We start from the raw sequence: 22,625 nt of genomic DNA on the forward strand, positions 1-22,625 counted from the left end.
TTGAAGCTGACGATTAGCACACAGTGGCTGGCGCGCGCACGCACGCACACACACACTTTGAAAAACTCAATTAAATGTCCTGTTTAGCTTGATTGTTAAGATACCTAGCTGCAAACGTGTCCGTCGTAGCGATGCTAGGCTATCTAGCTATGACATACAACACAACACAAACAATACTTGTAAGTTTACTTGCTGGGCTTTTCAGTGACGGTAAAACCCCGCTCTCTGTGACGCAATCAAACTGCGACGTCCTTTGCTCGTTTGCATTGAAAAAGAGGCCTAACATTGTCCACTTGTGTTGGTGAGCTATTTGGGAAAATAAATACATAAATTATAATATTATAAATGAATGCATTTTTAAAATAGGTCACAAATAAATATTTTAAAAATAAATCCACATATAAATGAAAAATTCACAAATATTTACAATAAATCCAAAAATGATTTTAAAAATGTGAAATAAAATATATTTATAATACTGCATTATTAATACTGCTGTCGTACCTTTAATTGTACTTTACTGCAAATACTGTGTATAAAGCACCTCGAAGAGATGTTCTTTAACATCAACACTTTTCACCTAGAAAGTTTATTTCTACATTTTTGTCCTTACATTTGGAGGTAAATGACTCAGACTCACACAAAAACACACACGCACACACACCAAGTGAATGTCTCCATATAGTGCGAGTGGCCCCGCCCCCAACATGATGACATCATGGCGTGAAGTGAGGTGGTCCAGTGCCTTTGTGTGAAATTGTGTGTCAACAACACGGCGATTTCGTCTGGTAATCCCCTCCCCCTTTCATCTTACCTTACTTAAGCAACCCCCCCTCCCCCCCAACACGCACACGCATGCACACACCAAGTGTTGTACAAAGGGGGCTGCGGCTACATAAGCATGACTTTTGGCAGCACGACTGTACAATAAAACCCACTTTTTTTTGTTTTGGAAAGAGAGCCCTTAATTTGTGTGCCTCGCCACCTGTACAAATTTCACAGCCCGCTGAGCAAATGTGGGGAGACTGTTTGCGTTGCCTGCATCCCACAACACAAACCAAAGAGAAAACAGCATGTGGTGTGAAATACATCCACAGAGACACACACAACATGCTTCCACACAAAGGCAGCGTCGTGTGCGGGCGGTTACAATTCTGGACAACATGGAGGAGCGCCGGTCAACACGGCTCACGTGTTGGGCTGCGAGGGGTCATGGGAGGTTTGTGACAGGAAGGGGACGTGTTTGTGTGTGTGTGTGTGTGTGTAGGGGGGTGTCTCCACATCCAGTCTGACGCCACCTAGAACCTGACCCGCTTGTTGTCTTCGCCGCCGGGCTACCTGACTCTAGAGGGACCTGAGAAGTTAGCAAAGCGCTTTGCACGTCTGTAAACCTCATGATAGCGCCTCAAACTGGACCCGGGACCCCCTCTCCGGGCTCAGGCTAGCTTACATCTCACTTAGACGTCATTGTCGTCCCCTCGGCCCAGTTTCAGAAGCGCCGCTCGCCCCGTCTCAGTGCTAGCAAGGGAGCCAGTGGGACTGGACTTTTAAGGCGTAGAGTTGTCGATCTTTACGAATACAGCGGGAGGGAAGGAGGGAGGGGTCAATTTGGTGGATGACTAATGTGATACAGAAGGCACTGCGGCTCTGTCGGTGTGGGGGGGGTAACTAACCTCCCATGGTGGGAGGTCCATGCAGACGGGTTCCGGTTTGTCCCCTTCCACTTCCTGCCAAACGACGACAAAGCATTCTCTGTGCTTGACTTCTTGGCCTCTAGGCGACACGTGCGTGTGTGTGTGGGGGGGATGGGTGGGGATCTCGCAGAGGGCGCCATGTGTGCAAAAAGTGGTGCCGACCTTCACCTCCCAGTCACATCCGCTCGCGTTGGGGATCCGGTTTTACAGTACCATGGCGGCGTCATAGAAGCTCCCGCAAAATCACACGGACACTCATGAGGTCTGCATAGAGTCAAGAAACGCGGACTATGGGTGGGGTGAGGGCGGCGAGGTGGGGGTGGAGTGGTCGTTTTGTAGGATCTGGGAAGAGAATAGTGCAAGTTCCAGAGCGGCACCAAAGCGCTCACCAAAGAACTACCAACCAAGAACTACGGCTATCAAGCTATCATCTTGAGTTGTAAAAATAAGGACAAAACAAAGGTGTCCTGTAAAACCTTGTCTCTCTCTCTCGTTAGGAGCACAATGAAATACTGACGCGGGTTTTGGCAGAGGAGGTGTCGGCTGTGCTACGACCTCACGGGACTCGCTAACTGGTCCAGACCTGAGAGGAGGGGCTGGGAGAGGCTGGAGGGGTTGGCACAGATGGAAGGGACCAACGGGTGGGTGCCATCTCCTTACCAGGACTAGACCTCATCCATGGGGGGTCTAGAAAGCAGGTTGTTGAGGGCGGGGGTGGCGTGTGCTGCTGAGGAGCTCCTCATGCATGGCGGCTCTTCCACAACGCTACAAAAGAGGGAAGTGAGCTCGTACGAACCGTTTCCATCTTTGGGTCGGCGCCAACTAAAAGACATGAGACCAGGAGGACGCTGGCCTGAAACGTCGCAAGCAGAAGGCATCAGGAACCCGGTAAACGTGGGGATAATAAAAACAAAAGGGGCTGTAAACAAGATGGATGTAGCATACTTGAACAGATAACAAATAACAACAACTCTACAGTAAATAGCTCTAACAATCAATCAATCAATCAATCAATCGTCGACGTTTGTATCATAAAGATTATCATCATGAACAATACTAAATACAATGTGTGGGAGAAGCTCGCTTTCCTCCCCTCCATCTCTCTTGTCAATCAACCTGAACGTCGTTCAGCTGCATTTTCATTGGCTTAACCCCGCCCCCAGACCGCCCACCCTGACCGCTGAGAGAGAAAGAGTCAGAGAGAAGAGATCTTCTGTTGTAAACCTAAATGTTCCCCATGAAGCCCCGCCCACCCCCAGGTCCCAAACGTGGTGAGTCGTCCTGTCTAGTGTTGAATCGATCATGCAGGTCTCCATCAACACCGGACTCCCAAAAAGGTACTCAGCGAACGCAACAGAAGAACCAAGCTTCCAATGTCTCAAGAAGAACAAGAAGTAATCAATAGAAGAAATACTCAACAAGTTTGTCTTTCATCCTTCCTTTTGTCTTCTCCGCCCCGTCCAACCCTGTGATGTCATTTCCTGTCAGGCTGCAACAAAGGGGCTGAATAAGCGTCCCCCACCAGACAGGAAGTGATGTCATAGCAGTTCGAGTGAGTCTTTGACAGTAAACAGAGATGATAAAACTCATCAAATATCAGCCAGCGCTGGGATTGGCTGGTTTTTGCAGAATAGGCGGAGCTTCCTGGTTCTGTCCCTTGGAAGGGAAATGATAAAAGATAAGATAAAAGTGGTTGTTCTCCCCTTTTTTTTTTCCTCTGTATTGTTCATAATGTTTTGTTCTTCAGTGATCAAGTTCTGGAGGCAAAGCTTGGCATGTAAGGGTCAGGGGGTTCTGGCTTTTTATCAGTTCCTCATTTAAAAACGCTCCAAGTGGAAGCAGCAAGCACCTGCTTCAAGGGTTTGTCGAAGCAGACTGGCCAGTGAGTCACACCACGGACCTGAAGAAGAAGAACTCAGCCAATCAGCGTTTACGCCTCACAAACTGTGACCAGGACTCTTTTTAAGAAAAAAACAAAACCCGACATGCTCCGGACTTCGCCTGCATCTCAAGCTGGGAAGCGTAGTACTGAGCTGTCCTTGTCCTGCTAGCCTGGCCGTCTCCATGTTTTTCTCTGCTGCATGTCACTGAGTCTGTTAGAAGCACCATCACCTCCTCGTCTCTGCCTCGTCCTCTCTAAAATTTAGAGTTCAGGAGCTGAAGGCAGAGGCCTCCAGAGGATGTCCAAGCCCCCCCCCCAAACATTTGCTTTGTTCAAAGTCAACATATGCAAGGCCCGAACACCGGAGGTCGCTGTTCTCCTCCTTGCTCACTGCCTGCGGTCGCTAGCACCAGTCGTCCTCGTCTGTCTCGCTATAAGGTTCATGCAGGCCTTTGCGGGGTCCCCGGGCATGTGGGGGGCGATGGTGAGGGTGGGGCCCCCCGGGAGGCCCTCTTCGATGTGGAGAAGGTGAGGACGAGCGATAGCCATTGGGCACCCGGCGTGGATGCGGGTGAGGGGGCGGAGGGGGCCCGTGGCAGGCAGTCCTAGGTGAGCGAGGGTGTGGGTGGGGATTGCCCGCATGCGGGTGGGGGTTGCCATGGGAAAGGCTTTGCTCATACGCAGGCGGCTCATGGTGCCGCTCATACTCGTAGTCACGCTCGTAAAAGGGCCCGTCCCCCTCCAGACTATCCCCCAGAGGAGGTCCGCTCCAGCGGCCTCGATGCGGCGACCTTGGTGAACCGTGGATGGGTGAGCGTGGGGACTGGTGCCTGGGGGAGCGCGGGGATCCGTGCCTGGACGAGGAGCCCCCATGATGAGGAGAGGCTTGACGTGACGGGGGTCTGTGTTGGTAGCCTCTGTCAAGGTCTGGTGGGGAGAAGTGTCGTGGGGAGGGTGAGCGCAGGCGTCCCGGGCCGGGAAGACCGTAGCTGGGCTTGCGGACCGCCGGGGAGTAGGTGACATGCGGACGGGGTACAGCGGGGGTCTGGGGCAGCTGGCGACGACCTCTCCGCGGAGTGCTGGTCCCCGAGGTGGATGGGACGGGGCTGCCGCTCACTGAACTACTGCCCTACAGCAAAATGTAAACAAGGAAAATCAAACGCACCACAACAAGAACAGAAACCAGAGTACAGCAAGTAGTACAGGCGTGGTAAATTAGATGAAGACAAGTAGGAAGGTTGATTGATTGGCAGGTGGACGGCATTGGAAATCATTGATGAGGCAAATAAGTTACATGGAGAAGCCACATGTCACATTTAAGAAGAATGGACAGAGTGACAAAGAAAAAAATATAATAGAAAAAGAGAAAGTGAGATCCATAAGTCAATGAAATAACTTTGATCTGAACTGGACTGATGTGAGAGCTAAAGGTAAAATGACCAATACCTTAAGAAAGAGTCTGTGTATGGAAATGAATAACAAAACAGGAACGACAGTACTTGACCAATTGATCTTGTGGTGACTGTGGCCCACCTGTCTGTGCCCCCGTCCATCCGGACCCTCGCTAGGTGAACGGGACCAGTGGCGGTCGTGGGAATGCCTGTGAGCGTAGTCGTGGCGGTCATAGCGTTCTTTGTCCATGGAGCTGTGGTGATGATGATGGTGGTGGTGGTGACGGCGGTCCTTGGTCCTGCCGCGGTCCCGCTCGCGCTCCTTGGGGGGCAAGTCTCCCGACTGTGTGGTGGTGCTGAGGTCTGTGCCTAGGCCTGGTTTATTTGTAGAGACTCAGCAGTTAGATCACTGAGGAAAAGCTACTTAGTGTCGTCTGATGTGATATTTTTTGGGAGTCACTTGTGGTTCACTTCATACCAATTGCATATCAATAATTCGAAGCACAGTGTCCCACAGGGCTCATTCCTGGGGCCACTGACATTGCACAAACCCTTCTATGCTGATGATACTTCTTTTTCCTTTCTTCTGATTCGTAAAAAGAGTGCCTCATCCTGACGATTCTTAAAGACCGCTCACATATTTGTCCAGAACGTTCCTCAAAACTAAGGACATCTTGATATGTCTCTTAAGGTTCAGACTGAGAGACATGCCTCTTAGGAAAAACACCTAGGTCTTTCCTGAACTAACCACTGCCAAGACCTCTCAATTGGAACTTGAGGCTAGTTCATAATGCTGATCCACAGGTTGCGATGGACGACTGCATACTTTTTATGTCATGTGTGCACAAGGGTCAAATAAATTACCTTCAGGGTTGTTAGGGGTTCCATAGTCTTGGTAGAAAGTGAAGAATAGATTATGAAACATCATTCACACCTATAAATACTAGCATTCAAAACAAGCACATGCTTTCTGCTTTCTGTTTAAAATGAACGCAAAGAGAACTGTCTTGTTAAGAATGCATGAAGGCCTCACCATCACATTAGAGAAGAAAGCTTTTCAGTTTTAGCTGCACCAGCGTAGCTGGATTAGTTGTACAGCTGAAGTATGCAGGTTGCACTTGCAGTTTGTTGATGAAGCAGCCGGTCTTTTAAAGAGCATCTCAGTGTTGACACTGCTTGCTCGGCTCAATTAAAATGCCCTTCATTGCTTCAGTGGTTGAAATGAATTTCTGTCGGGTGGCTGGGCTGCCCCTTAAAGATTGTGATGAGAAGCTCTGTCATCCTGGAGAAATTCGCAGTTGACCCGCTGCTCTTCTGCATTGAGAGGAGCCAGAGGCTCGGGCATCTGGTCAGGAAGCCTCTAAGACATCTCCCTGGGGAGGTGTTCAGGGCATGTCCGACTGGTAGGAGACCTCAGGGAAGGGCCAAGACAAACGTTGGCAAAACTATGTCTCTCAACCGGCCTGTGAACACCTCGGGATCCACCGTTAGGATCAGGACTAAGCCGCCAGAATGTGGGAAGTCTGGGCTTCTCAGCTTAGGCTGCTGGATAGATGGATAGATTTTCTTATGGCCAGCTTTAATTCTGTACCCCTCGCAACCTCAAGCAGGACAAGTTTACGTGACAACATTTTAGCTCAAGCTGCAAAATCTCACAACTAACAATAGCAGTTTCTGTGGTACCTTCATGCTTCAATTTTGGCCAGTTTCCACCAAGCAGTACAGTCTGGTTGGCATTTTTTGGGTACAGGAACACTTTATTGGGTACCGAATGGTATTTCCAGAATGCAAAGAAAACCAAAAACAAGTATGCTTACTGCGTCACCTTCCAGGATTTACCCTTCCAAACTGTACCATAGGTCATTGGACTGGATCGCTTGGAGGAAACATGGTTTTAATGTGCATCTAGACCTTGATGTCTCTTGAGCGACTCACCTGTGTCTGCGTCGGTGTACCTCGTCAGTGAACGCTGGGAGGTCCGGTGACTCCGGTCCCTGTGCCTGCGGCCGTGCCGCCCTTCTTCAGACACCACCCTCTCCAGGGAGTAGTCGTCCAGCCTCACGCCCCGACCCGTGCGTCCGTGGACCAGGCTGGAGGTGGAGCGCCGCATGGGGCTGGTGTCTGTGATGGTCTGAAGTGTGAACACAAAGAGGAGATATGTCTATGGGTGAATTTTGGCGCAGTTAGCGTGATCAGCGGTTCTGTTGGTAAACCAGATGGGTGTTTGCCAACCCGACCAGAACATTCTAGCATTCTCAACTTGTAGTTGACGTCTGCACCCATCCGGCTAAGAGAACGGCTTCACCGGGTACAACCTAAGGCAGCAGTTAGCCAGCAGCATTCGCACAGCCGCAGCCAATGCAGCAGAACGGGCTTTGATGGAGCAGGCGGACAAAACCATGCATCTTCAGCAGACACAAGGCGGGATGGGACGAAGGGAGAGGAAAACAAGCATGAAGGAGACCATGCCTCGACATGCACAAGGCACAAGAGCCTATGGCACGCTTCTGCAAGGCACCTATCTCTAATTTGGGTTACATCTTTCTCTACCACATTAAAGCTATAAAAACATCGAACAAACTCTTCAAACTTCGTTATCCTGATGATCCACAGCGAGACTTCACCACGTCATGCACCGCCCATGACATGCCGCTCATGTTAACCCTGCCCCCTTCCCTGGAGTCCATGCGTGTGTCCTTCTGAACCGTTCTGCCATGATGCAACAGGCAACACGCATTCGAGAGCAACACCGACGCTGCACGACAAGCACGACTCAGGGGACTCCCATGACAAGCAAACAAACAACAGAGAGCGGAGAGAGAGGTCGATAGGACACGAAAGACAAAGAGAGAAAGAACACAGAGAATCTGACAGGATAAGAGGAAGAAAGAATAGAAGCGGAGGCACTTGATTTGGAGAGGGTGGCACACGAGTTGGGTGGGGCTCAATGCAGTAGTGTCTCTCAGATGGTCAGGTTGTGTTTTGAAGGTACTGTAACTACTACAAGTACAAGTATGTGAATACTGCATGATGTGAGGGGCTGACAAATCACATGCACGCCCACCATCCAAGACAAAAACATAAGCCTGCCTCTTTTTACTATCACTTAATAACAAATATTTTTTGAATTTTTGGGGTGAGTCACAGCTGTAGTTTGGGGAATACATTAGCTAAACCTACAGTGAAAATATTAGGAATAGCCTATTCGGATATTAGGAACACCTCCGCAGTAAATCTATTATTATTATTTTTTTTTTTTACAAAAACAAAATAAAAGGCATATAAAATGCATTAAATTATAATAATAAAAATGACAAAAATAATCAAATTTAAAAATGTTTGATATATATTGTATTAAAGCTCAGATAATTAAGTAAAGAACCACACACACATTGATACAGTAAGAAATGCTGTTTCTATTTAAAGTTACATTGAAATGATTATTTTTTAAATGTATTTTGTGCACAGTGGCCTTGCAGTGCATCTAAAAACTTGTGGACTACTTTATAATGCAGTCATGACACCACCCTCCTTTCTTCAGTTTGTTATTCCTTTTAATGTCTGGTACAACAAAAGGTACATTTGTTTGGACAAATATCATTACGGGTGTCCTGGAATAATGAAGTTTTGACGCTTAGATTCAGAGGAGTCTGATTCAACTATCAATCCCGCAGTTGAATTATACAAAAATGTCACGTGATCAAGATTGTACCATTCTAACTACATGGGGGGTGCTCACAGCTGATGCTGAGCATACATTTTTACACAGAAAGTCTTTGTTTTTGTTATAAATTGCCTATTTTGATAGAAATTCAGCCTCATTTGTGTTAACAAAGAATTTAAAATGATGTGTGTGTTTAACAGAAGATCTATACTAGATGGCGCTGTGTAAACACAGCCCAGCGCCTTTTCCAGTGGCGGCTGCTGGTCATTCAAGGAGGGGAAGCTAATTTTTTTCCGGCCTACATCATAAATGTGTTTATTTTTTACATGTAAATTCTAGTATCTCACACGATGTGCAGCTTGCTAGCAGCTGAAGCTGCTGCTCGAGGTGTACTGTGTGACCAGCTGGGAGTGTGAGTGATTGTGACGGGGGGAGAAACTCCGCAGCTGCCGCTGCTCGTTGGAGAAAGAAACCGCAGAGTGACAGAAGAGAGTCGCCAAACACAACGCTAGTCGTTTTTTTAACAAAGACAAAGTCGCTGGGGATTGTTCAAGTCTCCGGGTCAGTTCAGAACAACGGAATGAAAAACTTGTAAAATGCTCTGGTGGAGGTTTATACTTCAAGATAGCTGATTCGCTCATTTCACTGTCAATCAAAAAGGGATTCCACCTCAGACAGATCATCCAATCATCATGCAGAAGCCGAGCGTCCGGGCCGGCCGACTGCCCCATTGACCTCCAGAGACACTGAGCGTCCGATGGATGGGACAAAGCCCGGTATTTATCCAATGACCGTCCAGTTTCACGCAGTGGAACAACCCGCTCTACGCTTCCCCATCGAAGTCAGTAGATGCTCAGCATCTGACTGTGTAAAAGCGCTGTGGCGCTGCGGGGATGAATGAGAAGGAAGTCATGTCAGTCACCTGTGATAAGTAGCAGATTCAGAACAAAAGATGAAGGTATTCTAGCCCACACTTAGTCAATGAAATGTACACACAGAAGTACATATTTCACCACTTGTTTTTTTGGGGGGGACATTTTAGGGGAAGCTGAGCGTCCCTTGCAGTCTTACAGCAATGGCCACTGAAGTCTACACACACTGCCGAGCCGGGCAGAAGTGCTCTCAACCAGTGTCAAGAATTTAAACGAAGGCAAGGAAGGCTCAGAGGAATACAAGATAAGCTCACGCTAACAACGCACAGACTCTTCTTACCGAGCATTTTCCTCGCTAATGTGCGGTCTTTAAGGAATAAAACAGATGAAATACAACTCCACATCACCCACAGTAAGAGACTTTTGGACTGCAACGTCATAATTTTCACAGAGACATGACTAAACCGCCTGGATTCTGTTCAAGGTTTCTTCCCTAGAGGGAGTTTTTCCTTGCCTCTGTCGCCAAGTGCTTGCTTATGTGGGTTTTCAGTTGGTTCTCTGTTTTTCATTTATGAATGTGACCTCCATGTGTAAAGTGCCATGCCGTTGTGATTTTGTGCTATATAAGTAAATAGACAGATTGATTCAGCGGTGTACCAGCCAATGCTATTGAGCTAGCCGACCGCCACACACTTTGGGTTGATGGAACAGCGGCAAGACCAAAGGCGGAGGACTGTGCATCTATGTGAACTGTGGAGAAAAAAAGTATTTGACCTCCTGGACAAACAGCATGTTAACATTTTGTAGAAAAGCAATTACTGGCCAGCACAGATGTGAAATGGTTTTTAGAGTTGGTGACAAGGTTTGTGCACGGCATGGCTATTGGCCCACTCCTTCTATCAGAACGTCTCCAAATCATTCAGGTTCCGAGGCTGTCACCTGGCAAATCTAATGATAAGCTTCCTCCAAACGTTTTCAGTTAGATTCAGGTCTGGAGACTTGCTAGACCACTACAGAACCCTGATGTGCTTCTTCTTCAGCCACTCTTTTGTTGCTTTGGCGGTGTGCTTAGGGTTGTCCTGCTGAAACACCCATACTCCACCCATTTTCAGCTCTGTCACTGAGGGAAGGAGGTGTCGGTCCATAAGTCCATCCTCCTGTCACTGCAATGGAGTTGTCCCGTCCCCTTGGCTCAAAAGCACCCCTTAAGCATGATGTTGCCACCACCATGCTTGACGGTGGGGATGGCGTTCTTTGCTCTCCAAACACAGTGAGTTGAGTTGAGCCCAAAAAGTTCTATTTTGGTCTCACCTGACCACATCACCTTCTTCCAGGCCTCTTCTGAGTCATCCAGGTGTTGCTGCTGGATGTTTACTGTATCCGAGTGATACTGCAAGTTTGTTTTCTTTTCCAAAAGAGGAAGGTTTAAGACAAAAATGGAAGAAGCTAGTGCAGAGAGCGAGAGACAGATGGAAGCCCACCTCGAGTTCTTTTGTTGTTGTTGCAGTGTTCATTCACTGATGGCTGCTTTGAAGGAACACCTTTACAATGCATTTTGAAAAAGAATGCTATTATAGTACCGGCCGGTACACAAGAAAAAAAATCCAAGAATGACCACCATGTCAAAGTTGCCACAGAACAGAGTATGTCATGTCTTATTTACACGTTGTATTCTAAACACTATTCCACATGGCAAGGCTCTAAAGCATTATACATGTTATATAAACATCTTTTCACAGCGATATATAAAAAAGGCTGTAAAGACCCCTGTACACTCATTAAGAAGCCGATTTAAAACAATAATTGAAGGATAAGCAACTCCAGAGAAATTTACACTTACCAATGTGTGTTTTGAAGGTGACCAATCTTCATCTCCATGTCTTAAGGCTTGAGTCCGTGTTCTGCAAGTTCTCTATTTCATCTCCAAATATTTCTCCCTTCTTTTCTCTTCAAAAACTATTGACACATGGCTCAAATCTTCACTACAGTCACTGTAAACATCCTCCGTCTCGTACACCGCCATGTTTGTGTAGCTGAGTGATAGCAGTCCGATGGGAAATGATACAGCGAGAGCTAGCTCGTAGTGGTTGGCGCCATGAACTATAAACGTCATTTTTTGGCAAATTTGCTGTTCGCTTTCAAGAACTGAACAATACAAACATACCGTAATTATAAACAATAGATAACATACGTATTTAAGCAAAGTTGGAACCCTTTAAGTTATTTTGGTTATTATCAAGAAAACTGTGGGTAGATAGATATCAGCGCTTAAATTAAACTCTTACGAGGTGTTTTTGTTGTCATTTGTCCAAACAAACCTGCTTTTAATTGAACCAGGAATTAAAATGAACAAGAAACTGAAGAAACAAGGGTGGTCTAATCATTTTTTCCATGACTGCACATGACACATATACGGCACATTCGCAAAATCAAGTGAGCGAATAAAAGCAAAGGTCCTGAACCAGCTGTTCCTGCTGCAGTTCAACCCCATCTATAAGAGCGCCCACGTCAGCGTGCACGTGACAGCAATCTCCAACTTTGATGCACATCAGCAGCTTTGTGACAGACAGGCGGCAAAATGTAGAGGGTACATACACTCAGGTTATTTCCACGAGGTCTGTGTCTCCTCCGCTGGAACACACACACGTGCACACACACGCACACGGTACAAAAAGAGCAGCCGTGTAGCACACACACACACACACACACACACACACACACACACACACACACACACACACACACACACGCAACCAGAGAAGGGAGGAAGCAACGAGGGATGAAAAGGTGAGGAAGCAAGGAAGTGAAGAGAGGAGAGAGAAAGAACACAGTTATCGAAAGGAAGGGCAGTGCGCAAACAAACACACACACACACACACACACACACACACACACACACACACACACACAGTAGAACCTCTAATGTCAAACACACCTGAGGTCGTACAATTCAAAATTTAAAAAAATTCGCACAAAACTTTGAGACGCCAGCGAGCAGCAAAGGATGAACTGTGTTTGGATTTTGACGTGAAGCAAGCAGCAAAGTCAACATTGCTTCACTTCTTTTTCCACTTGCCTTACAACATTGCCTGTACACTTAATAAGGCTTTTATGGTGGACACAGTTTGACCCTGGAACAGAGTATTTCTGTTTACATTATTTCTATGGGGAAACTAGTTTCTTAAGAGGTCCCGCGGTAATAAATGACAGGAACCAGTAAGGGCGTCTTCAGTCTCTCACTCAATCACACTGAACAACATGTTTCCCTTGATGCTAAATGGACTGTGTTTGTGGTTTAAATAAAGTCACGCACGTTTATGTTCACCAAGACGATGTGGCCACACTTTGCACAGGAGAGATACACCAAGGGTCAGATGGAAATGGAGCAAAGGGGAATTATACAGTACGTATGTATATACATTGTATATGGAGAATTGGCATCTCCTTGTCTAGGGGTACATGCAGCTATGCCTTACAGCTCAGCGAGGAGAGCAGCAGCAGGTGAAAAAGAGGTGATGGGCGGGGAAGGGTGTGGAGCAGAAAGACGGAGGTGAATTTTAAGTCTCTCTTCAATGCATCCTGTCCAAAAAGTGGTATTGCGCTCAAATATGTACAGTATTTTTCAGAGAGATGGCGAGACTTCAAAATTCACAACAGCCGCCCTTGCTGCTCATGAGCAGAAGAAAAAAAAAGGCGGGGGGGGGGCGTAGCAAAAGATGGTGATGGGATGGAGTTGCTCACTTGGTTGTCTGCTGTGAGGCGGGGCATGGAGAGGGTCCGCCCATGCCCATCCACTGTGTGATAGGGCTCGGTGTCGGAGTACCCGTCCCGCCCCATCTCCCTCATCTCTACCTTCTGGAAAAAGACAACGAGAGGAGGCGTGACCGTGGAGGGAGGAGGGGTCGGGGGGCGCTAGTGAGAGGTTGAGGTGCTTTGTTGACATGATTTCTTGAGAAAAAACAAGTGACAGCAGTTGTTTTGATTTACACAAACAGGTGTTGTGCAAATGAACTGCGCCATTAAATGTGCAATTTGTAAGAATACGAGCAAAGCTAGCACCATCAAAACGAGCCAAAAAAAGGACTAAACCTCAACCTTTCTTAGTGGGTACTTCACACCACAGTGACTCACTGCTGCCCTCTGGGGTGCAATGAGATACTCCTAAACAGCGCTAGCTTGTTCGGAATCTTACAGCTTTTATCATCAAGAAATCACTCCGCCATCCAAATAAAACAGGTCGTGAAATGATGACAATTGTGTGTTTGTGTTTTAAGCATAAAACAGCAAGCACAAACAAGCTTCCAAGTAAACCGACTTGAAACATTTTCATTTTCTAGACTTTGCTTCCAAATCCATATACAGCAATATACACTGGTGTTGGGACTACAAAGGACATTCTCATAGCGACATTTCAACGCAAGCCATCAGAGCTGCTCTTTCCGACATGCAGAACACACGCGGTGCGCAGACCCCACGATCTATCCATTTTGAGCAAGGCAAATGTGCAAAGGATGTGCATCTCTGCCATGAGGCATAGTGCACCAACTCAGCCCAAGAAAAAAAAAGACACGTGTAATGTGACACTGCTGGTGTAATGGTGCAGCTGCACCTCCAAATAAAATACTGCATAAGGCCTCAATCTGGCTAGGGACAGCCCTGCAAAGCATCCACCCACTCAAAGCATTTCTAAACGACTTGTATGCTTATATATGACAAATACTGCATTTCTCTGAAGTGGACAACATCAGACGGCACGCTGTGACTCTCCTCCATGTTTGTCTCTACTGCCACACTCAAGTTTGGGAATTCCACTGCAGGAAACCAAAACTGTTAGCCTTTGCACGTGCGCCGTGCAAAATAGCATCAATGCTCGACTGCCTTACAACATAATGATAAATAACAAATGTCAATTTCCTCATAAATGAACATTGGCAACAAGTAAGAAACAACTGAAATGACCAGCGGCTGACAGTAGTAGAGAAATGACACCAGAACAATCGGAAGAGATGCAGTCGCCTTTGGAAATAAAAGCGCACAAGCCACACATTTTGGAGTTTGAATTTTTGGAACATTTACTTTAATATTACCAGTAGCGTTTAGCAATTCCCCTCGGCATTCACACAAACACCAGGGAACCACTTCCAGCTCCCTTATAAGGTCACTGACATGATTGATCACCTTTGCTTAAATATGTTCTGTACTTGGCCGCACAGTGGCCTAGTGGTTAGCATGTTGGCCACACAGTCACAGTCACGAGATCGGGCAGATCTGGGTTTGAATCTCCGCTGGGCATTTCTGTGTGGAGTTTGCATGTCCTCGCCGTGTTTGCGTGGGTTTTCTCCGGGTACTACGGTTTCCTCCCACATTCCAAAAACATGCATGTTAGGTTAATTGGAGACTCTAAATTGTCCATAGGTATGAATGTGAGTGTGAATGCTTGTTTGTCTATATGTGCGACTGGTTGCCAGCCAACGGCAACCAGTCGCCCGAAGTCAGCTGGGATAGGCTCCAGCATACCCCTGCGACCCTAATGAGGAGAAGCAGCATAGAAAATGGATGGATGGATGTTGTAATGTTTGTAATTAGGTTCTACGTTGTTCGTTTTTTTAACGTGAATGGTAAATTTGGAAAAATTACATTTATAGTACATGATATAGTACGTATGATGGGCTGAACGCCGCAGAAAAGGGGCATTTCCCAAGTGACGTCGGCGAAGTCGCAGCTGATACTGTAAGCTTGTTTTGCATTATACATGTTACAAAACATACTTTCACAGTGATATGTTCACGGTGGGGGGCTGTTATTGTTATTGTCACAATCGGTGTTGCTGCTGTTGTCCTTGGCTCTGTCTTTTTTTGCCCCCCTCTTAAATAAATAAATAAATGTATTTTTTTACAAATTTACCGTTCGCTTTCAAAAAACGAGCAACGTGGAAGATAATTACAAACAATATAGAACATATTTAAGCAAAGCTGATAAATCATGTCAGTGACCCTCATTCAAAACCAACAAGATCTACTGTGTGAAAACGATCAAGTAAAACCAGTAGATAGTCAGATTCATGCCATAATAGTCACCAGATTGTTGCACTCTGTTTGGAGTGCTGTAATGGCGGCCATGTAAAATAATGCTCATCATACCTGCGGGTTGTGCCGGTTGTCATGGAGATCATCAGGGTAAGGTCTGTCCGGACTCCAGTTACCCGTCTTCTGGATCATCTCCTGGGCTTTGGTGGTCATCCACAACGGGCTCTGTGTCATGCCACCTTCAGAAGGTCTGGCGCGCACACGCGCGCGCACACACACACACACACACACACACACACACACACACACACTCAAATAAATGTTGTACATGGTGTATTACATGACCAATCAGCAATTCCATCCTTACTCACATGCTGTTGATGTTGTCCGGCTGGGTGCTGGGGAGACCGTTGAGGCCCTGCCCCCCCTGGCCATCGGTGCCGCCTCCCTCAGAGGGCGGCGCCATGCGCTCAAACATTGATGGCGTTTGGTTCTGTGTGAGATACACGACATGGCCTACGGGCTGGCATCAGGCACACTCAAGGGTGGTGCAGACACGATAGACACTAACACAGAATGCGGTCGCAGCATGCAGCCACACGGGGGCGCCATCAGCAGGCACGTGGCTGCCGGCGGCCGAGGTGGTGAAGTTCCCCCTCGAGAACCCACAGTACTTTACGGACAATGACTTGACGTCAGAGGGGAACTTGGTGAGGTACCATCGTGTGTCATGGACCAGATCACCAGACAATAAATACAGTATTTCACAAGAGGGAGTACAGTCCTCACATTTCAGCAAGCATTTTATTTATCTTGTCATGGGGCTACTATAGAACAGGGGTGCCCAAAAAAAAAATCAAAGAATGCAGGGGCCACACGTTGATGTTTTATATTTTTTTAAAACCAATACATGTAGATATGCTATACACATAGAGACATACGACAAGAGGGCTAAGCTTGGTAAAAGGACATCTGATCAGAAGTGCCTCGGACTTGCTTCTGCACCCGTGTGGAAGACGTGTCGCCGCAACTGGGTATCATTCTTCCCGGTACATTAAATTGCTCAAATGGAATCGTTTCTGAGACTTATTTGGAAGCATTAAAGATAACGAACCAAAAGCGTTTTTTCAGAAATTAATTAGTTAATTAATGGTCACTGTTATGGTCAATTATTAGTCAAAACATACTGAAATACCAGTGATATGTAGTATTCTGGTCACTAAGCGGCAGTAATGTCACATTACATTACCTCATCTTGCACTCGATGTAGCCAGCCATGGGTGCAGAATGGTTCTCCTCACATTCTGTGTGGAAGTGGTAAGTTTTTAGCTTCTTACTTGGCCTTTCTTCCCCACTCCGTTTGAAACCCTTTCTTAAGTTTAGAAGAGGCTAACTAGTTTGACTGCTATCTGTCCCTCTAGCATAAGAGTTGTGCACTATGTTGTAAACAATGAATAAAAAGACTGTAAAGGTGACTATAGGGGTGTTGTTTCATGTCTACAGGGCTCTAATAATGTTAAAAACCATATCTGGAAAGTCTAAGACAGGTTTTCAATGCTCTAACTACGTAAACATTCCATTTATTAACATTGAATCCTACATCGCGGAAATTCATTTAAGGACGAGGGATGACTGCGCGTCATGTGGAGTGTTTTTGGGCTCCTCATCGCGTCACAGTATATGTTGGACGTCATCTTTCCCTTATTGAACTGCAGCTCCCCCGTGCCATCGCCATGCTTGACTGTCGGCAAGTCACAATAATCTTACGACTGACTTGTTTTGCTAGCTGTTTGGACAATAGTGGATGTGTGCTGACTTGTTTTTCAGCAGCAAGAACATCTCTAGTGGACTACTGTGATACTGTTGTCCCTTGGCAAGATATAATAAAATGTTTGCTAAAATGTGAGGACCGTACTCACGTTTGTGAAGAGGCATTTCCGGGTTGACTTAAATTTTGCCTGCTACTGCCTGCAATGGCATTAGAGCTAAAAGCTGCATGCTGAATAAACATCAGATCAAAATGTGGCCACACCTCCTCTGACTCAAAGGACGTGAGGTCTGCAACCACTCATTTGATCAAAACACTATTAATGACACCAATACGGCTGCCACAGGCTGTTTTAAGTCTTTCCCTGTTCCCAGGAGGGAAATGGCTCAGAATCTTTATGGAACAGAATCACAACTTCAATGTTGCAACAGTGGCCTATGTATCAACCGACGGGACCGGTCCTGGGATTGATTATCTGATCACATCAGGATCCACTTGTCACAGTGAGAACCACTCGACACCCAAACAAACAACACTGCAGTCACACTGACTGATGGATGACACAATGATCTGCTGAGCCAAAGTAGAGCTGGACTGACCAAATAAGGAGATCCCACCACTTCCTGGAGGAATAAAGGCAGACGTCAGAGTGACAACACAGATAACGGACAGGTAGTGAAAAGATAGAGAGGCAACAGGCCAGAAGATAAAAGACAAATGACTTAAATGATCTATACAAATTAAAGGGGGGGGATCAAGGATCAAGGAGGACAAACATGGAAGGACGGACAAGTTGCCTAAACCTCTGATTCCACCAAGCAGTACGCTTTCTATACAGGTTAGCATTTCCATTGACTTGTACCACATTTCAGAACTTTTGCTGTGATATCAGTCTTAATAGTGTGGGTATGGATCACCAAATGGATCTAAACTCTATTCTAATGTTTAACCTGAATAAAAAGTGTATTGTTTCCCAAGCAAAAAGTCAGAATCGTCTTAGAGATTGATACATGAAAATGAACTGATGGCCCCAAGCGAGTCCGAGCTTTTCTTCCCATCCGTCCCTCACACACACCACCGACCTGGGGAGATGCAGCCGCGACACTCGCTTACAAAAAAGGTTGGACTCACGATAGAAATTTTAAGGTAATGGTGATCAATGATATCCCTTTCCCCTTAATTTAATCTTATAATTAATCATACTTTTTTCTGCTTTGTAGGACTCTGCCATGGCTGAAATGTGATGTGCCATACAAATAAAACATATTCTTATTATTTTAATGATTATGACTGTCGAGCGGCTAAAAAAATTCATTTCTATTGCAATGAACCAGCTGTCAATTCATCAGTTTCTATTTGATTTATTGTTTTATTATATGACCTTTTATTATACAGTATTTTAGAACACATGCCGCTATTTACGTAGCTAATGACGTTATGGCGATACCACCTACATCAGGGGTGTCCAAGCGATTTTCCCGCGAGGGTCACATAGTGAAAAATCAAAGGATGCAACTTTGCCATTTTGATATATTGTAAAGCATCACATGTAGATATGCTAAGAAGTTACAGTAGATTTATTTCAAGAAAAAAGTGCGTCTCACCTTTGTCATATACAGTAGGTGAGTATCAACTTCGATCTTTCGTGCTTTTTTACCCATTTTTGCTGTTTAAAAAATATATATATATATTTTTCAAATATTTAAATTCCCTTCTTAAATGACATTTGTAAATTTTCTTCTTGCAAAGTTATGACTTTATTCCCATAATATTATAATTTTTTCTCCAACCTAATTTTCCAAAAATTACAACTTTATTTTGGTTTGTCTCTTTCTCATAATGTTACGACTTTAAAAAAAGTATTTTTTTCTTTCATATTTTTCTTCAATATTTCAATTTTTACGCTACTAAGATGACATTCTTTTTCCTGATAATATTACATTAGTCTTGTAAACGTGCAGCTATTTTTCTCATCAGAATAGGACTTTTTTCTCTTAACATTTTCACTTTATTCTTCAATCACAGCTGTTGTTTTCATTTCTGGTGTATATTTTTTCAACTTTCTCCTTGTAAATATTCTTCTCGGAAAATTATGACTTTATTCTCATAATATTTTGACTTTTTTCTTGGAACATTATAACTTTTCCCGCAACCTAATTTTCCAAAAATTACAACGTTATTGGTTGTTTTGTTTGTACAACTTTAAAAAAGTCTTTCTTTAATACAGTATTTCAACTTTCTGCTACTATATTTTGAGTGAAAATATGATGACGTTATTTATAAATAAATAAATTAGCTACCGTTGTTAACGCATCAGTTTTTGACAGGCTTAGTTAAAAAAAAAATGTCTTGTTGATTATGTTTTTAAAATGGGCTGTGGGCCGCACTTTGGACACCTGTGGCCTACACACTTCAACATAAGCCATGTCAGGATTTAGCCATTTTCCGGCCGAACTGTAGCGCTTGGTGGAAACAAGGTTAAACGGGAAATGCTGGACGAGCGTTGCTGCTGAGAACAGTCCATTCAGTCCAACGGGATGCTTGCATTCAGGAGCATACCAACGTAAAGTACAGTGCTGACTTTACCACTAACATCAACTAAATGCATTTCTGTACTCTGTGGACCAGAAATCCCCTGGTGGCATTTCAGCATCACACAGTGCGAAATGTGAAAGTGACTGAAATCAAGGCGGTACATGGCAGGGCGTATTCACATTAGGCCAATCGTGCTGTGCTTCCCCTCCTTTGGCACAACTGGTCTACAGTGGGGTCCGGCACGATTCCATGCACACGCACATGCAAGTACGCAACCTAGCCAAGTCATGGAATGACTGTAATGGGATCGCTCCTTCGCAGGTTAGTGGAAATCACAAAAACTACTCACAATAAGACTGGAAAAAGCTAGTGGGCCGTGGCTTGAATAATCAGTGTGAATGCAGGCCAGCGGGGGCCAGGAGAGGGACGGGGGAAATGAGTCCAAAGTCCAGCATGGTACAAATGGCCGAGTGTGAGTACACACTTCATGGCATTCAGCGACAGGGGCGAGGGTAACGGTGCGTGGGGGCGCCAGGGGAGGAGGGTATCATCAAAGGTGAGGACATTATCATATAACAGAGCATATTTGTGATTCCTACACAAAAAGGTCATTTCCAAGGAGCCTTTAACATCGGGAACAGAAAGAGTGTGATAGATAGAGCTAGCCAAGATAGCAACAAACAAGTTGCAAGAAAACAGGATGCAGATTAAAGGTAGCATGCCGGTAAAGGTTTAGAGACATGGTGACAGGGAGAGATCTAGGTCGGACTCCTTAAATGCATATAGAACACAAACTTTCACATTTTGGAGGAAACCATATAAGATGTGTCCCTAAAGGGACGCCCGATGAGGACTTATTATCGCCAGTGTCCAGTCTACCTCTTCCTCTCGCATGGCCTGCAGCCTTTTGGTCTTGCTCTGTCGGTAGTATTCCATGATCATCATGGCGGCGTAGATTTTGCCCACCGTCAAGTCTGTGGCTGCTGAGAAAATGACAAGTTACCCTGGAAGATTAGACCCTAGTGAGATGGGACCCTGAGCCGTGGGGGGGATGGGAGTGGGGGACAAGACACATCAAATTCACCAGTTCACAAGAATGTTGCCACCAGTGGGTGAGGACCATTCTGTTCCATGGCAAAACCACGTAGAGGTGAACTACGCGGTGCTCTGTTATATGACTTGTTGGTACATGAGGTCAATGTGGAAAACGAGAGCTACGTTTTACTTTCCACTTTCTCATGCACTCCAAATCATTATTAAAGTTGAAAAAAAAAATAATATTTCGGGAATAACAGCTTGTCTACAGTTATCGTCTGCTTCCAGTTAAGCGCTTCTTGTGTTTTGGGGAAATGAATTGGATTGTATGCAGTAAGAACATGACTTTAGCATCACATTTAGTATTATATAAGTTCATAAATGAAACAGAAGTAAGCTCACTCTCTGGTACGCAACACACAACTACATCTTGACAACACTGTACAACTATTGACACAATAAAGCCATTGGTCTTTTCACAGGCAGATGCTGTTGCAACTAAGAATAGTCTCTGACTATTTAACTAAATATCTAAGTGTATCATGCGTCAAGTGCATTTCAAGTTGAGCGGTAAGGCTGAGGGTGACGTAGCCACTTCACTTTGAAACACAACAGACCGCCCAGGTCAGGTCATCCCTGGAAAACACGAGCTCAATTTTTTCCGAAAACTTGGGACATGTATCCCCAGAGTTTGGATGACGACACAGAAACATTTCAAAACCAGAAAAAACATTGAGCTTTGTTTGGGTAGTGTGTTTGCTTCAAAGTGGCATGGCGACACAACCTGCAGCACTGAAGCTGAAGATAAAAATATGGCATTGGTTTTCAGAGCATTACAGGCAATGATAACTCAGAAATGATAACTTCCGTGCACTTAGGCAGCCGAGTAGAAACATGCATGGTTGTTCTACATTCTGGTCATTCCAATTCATCATTCATCATTTTCATCCTTCTAGATCTACTTTCTAGTTTATTGCTGTAGTGAAAAGACTTCTATAGAGGATCTTCTATAGTCGGCACCCCCTGATAGCAGGATGTAGCAGTGTGTGTGTGTGTGTTTACTTGGTGAACAATGCACTGTACTTTGCATGGGTGATGCAATACGTACGGTGGTGTATGTGGAGAATGTGCTGCTATAGCAGTTATATTTAATCAATGACAATCTCCATATTAACGAGTTTCATTGAACATAACCAACCCTTTGCGGAAACCAGACCAAGAATACACTCTACAGGTTGATCACTGTTGACAGTGTAGGTGATTCTGCTTGGAATAGTGCAGCCATGTGTGCATTTAGTGTTATTTGTGTATATGTGGCTGTTGTAGCCTGATCAGGGGATGCAAAGCAGTGAATGACACTGGCTGGTAGAAGCTGTCCTCTTGGTGAGTTGGTGATCGGACATACCGTTGTGCAAACACTGTCGCGGTTCTCCTGCAACTTACCCTTGTGAGGCGTGACCAGCAGGTCCAGCGTCTTCTGTGACAAGTTGGGCCAGATCGCCATCATCTCCTTCCGCAGCTCGGCGTCCATTTGTTGCTTATCTGCACCACCTGGGTGGTTCCAGAGCACCCGTTGGATGGTTACAGACAAGACAGGAGGCACGATCGCGCCATATCAACAAAACATTTCATCTTGTGACGTTTCGTGGTTACGGCGCACTCCCATAAAATATAATACTGTATAAAACAAAAAGATAACTAGTTATGTGCACGTGGAGGAAGAATATGTAGGCGTAAGAACACGTAGGCGTAGAACAC

General features: G+C 45.4%; 1 protein-coding gene across 19 annotated transcripts in view; it reads right to left on the reverse strand.

The window, feature by feature from the left end:
- Positions 1-2,953: 2,953 nt before the first annotated feature.
- Positions 2,954-22,625, reverse strand: part of cacna1ab (calcium channel, voltage-dependent, P/Q type, alpha 1A subunit, b) — a 144,367-nt gene continuing 124,695 nt past the window's right edge. For 6 of the 19 annotated variants that reach the window (XM_054778951.1, XM_054778950.1, XM_054778944.1 and 3 more), the window contains 10 exons: positions 22,311-22,418; positions 20,712-20,815; positions 17,897-17,920; positions 15,901-16,022; positions 15,644-15,779; positions 13,245-13,358; positions 12,099-12,134; positions 6,903-7,098; positions 5,110-5,342; positions 2,954-4,705 (listed from right to left, as the gene is read on the reverse strand). In XM_054778951.1, the coding sequence (XP_054634926.1) occupies positions 3,980-4,705; positions 5,110-5,342; positions 6,903-7,098; positions 12,099-12,134; positions 13,245-13,358; positions 15,644-15,779; positions 15,901-16,022; positions 17,897-17,920; positions 20,712-20,815; positions 22,311-22,418 (1,799 nt within the window). In that variant the 3' untranslated portion in view covers positions 2,954-3,979. The remainder of the gene's footprint in view (positions 4,706-5,109; positions 5,343-6,902; positions 7,099-12,098; positions 12,135-13,244; positions 13,359-15,643; positions 15,780-15,900; positions 16,023-17,896; positions 17,921-20,711; positions 20,816-22,310; positions 22,419-22,625) is intronic. The other 13 variants (XM_054778959.1, XM_054778947.1, XM_054778946.1 and 10 more) reach the window with 8 other exon arrangements.

The sequence above is a fragment of the Dunckerocampus dactyliophorus genome, chromosome 6 (genome assembly GCF_027744805.1).
Source record: "Dunckerocampus dactyliophorus isolate RoL2022-P2 chromosome 6, RoL_Ddac_1.1, whole genome shotgun sequence".
In the NCBI taxonomy this organism is placed as follows: domain Eukaryota; kingdom Metazoa; phylum Chordata; class Actinopteri; order Syngnathiformes; family Syngnathidae; genus Dunckerocampus; species Dunckerocampus dactyliophorus.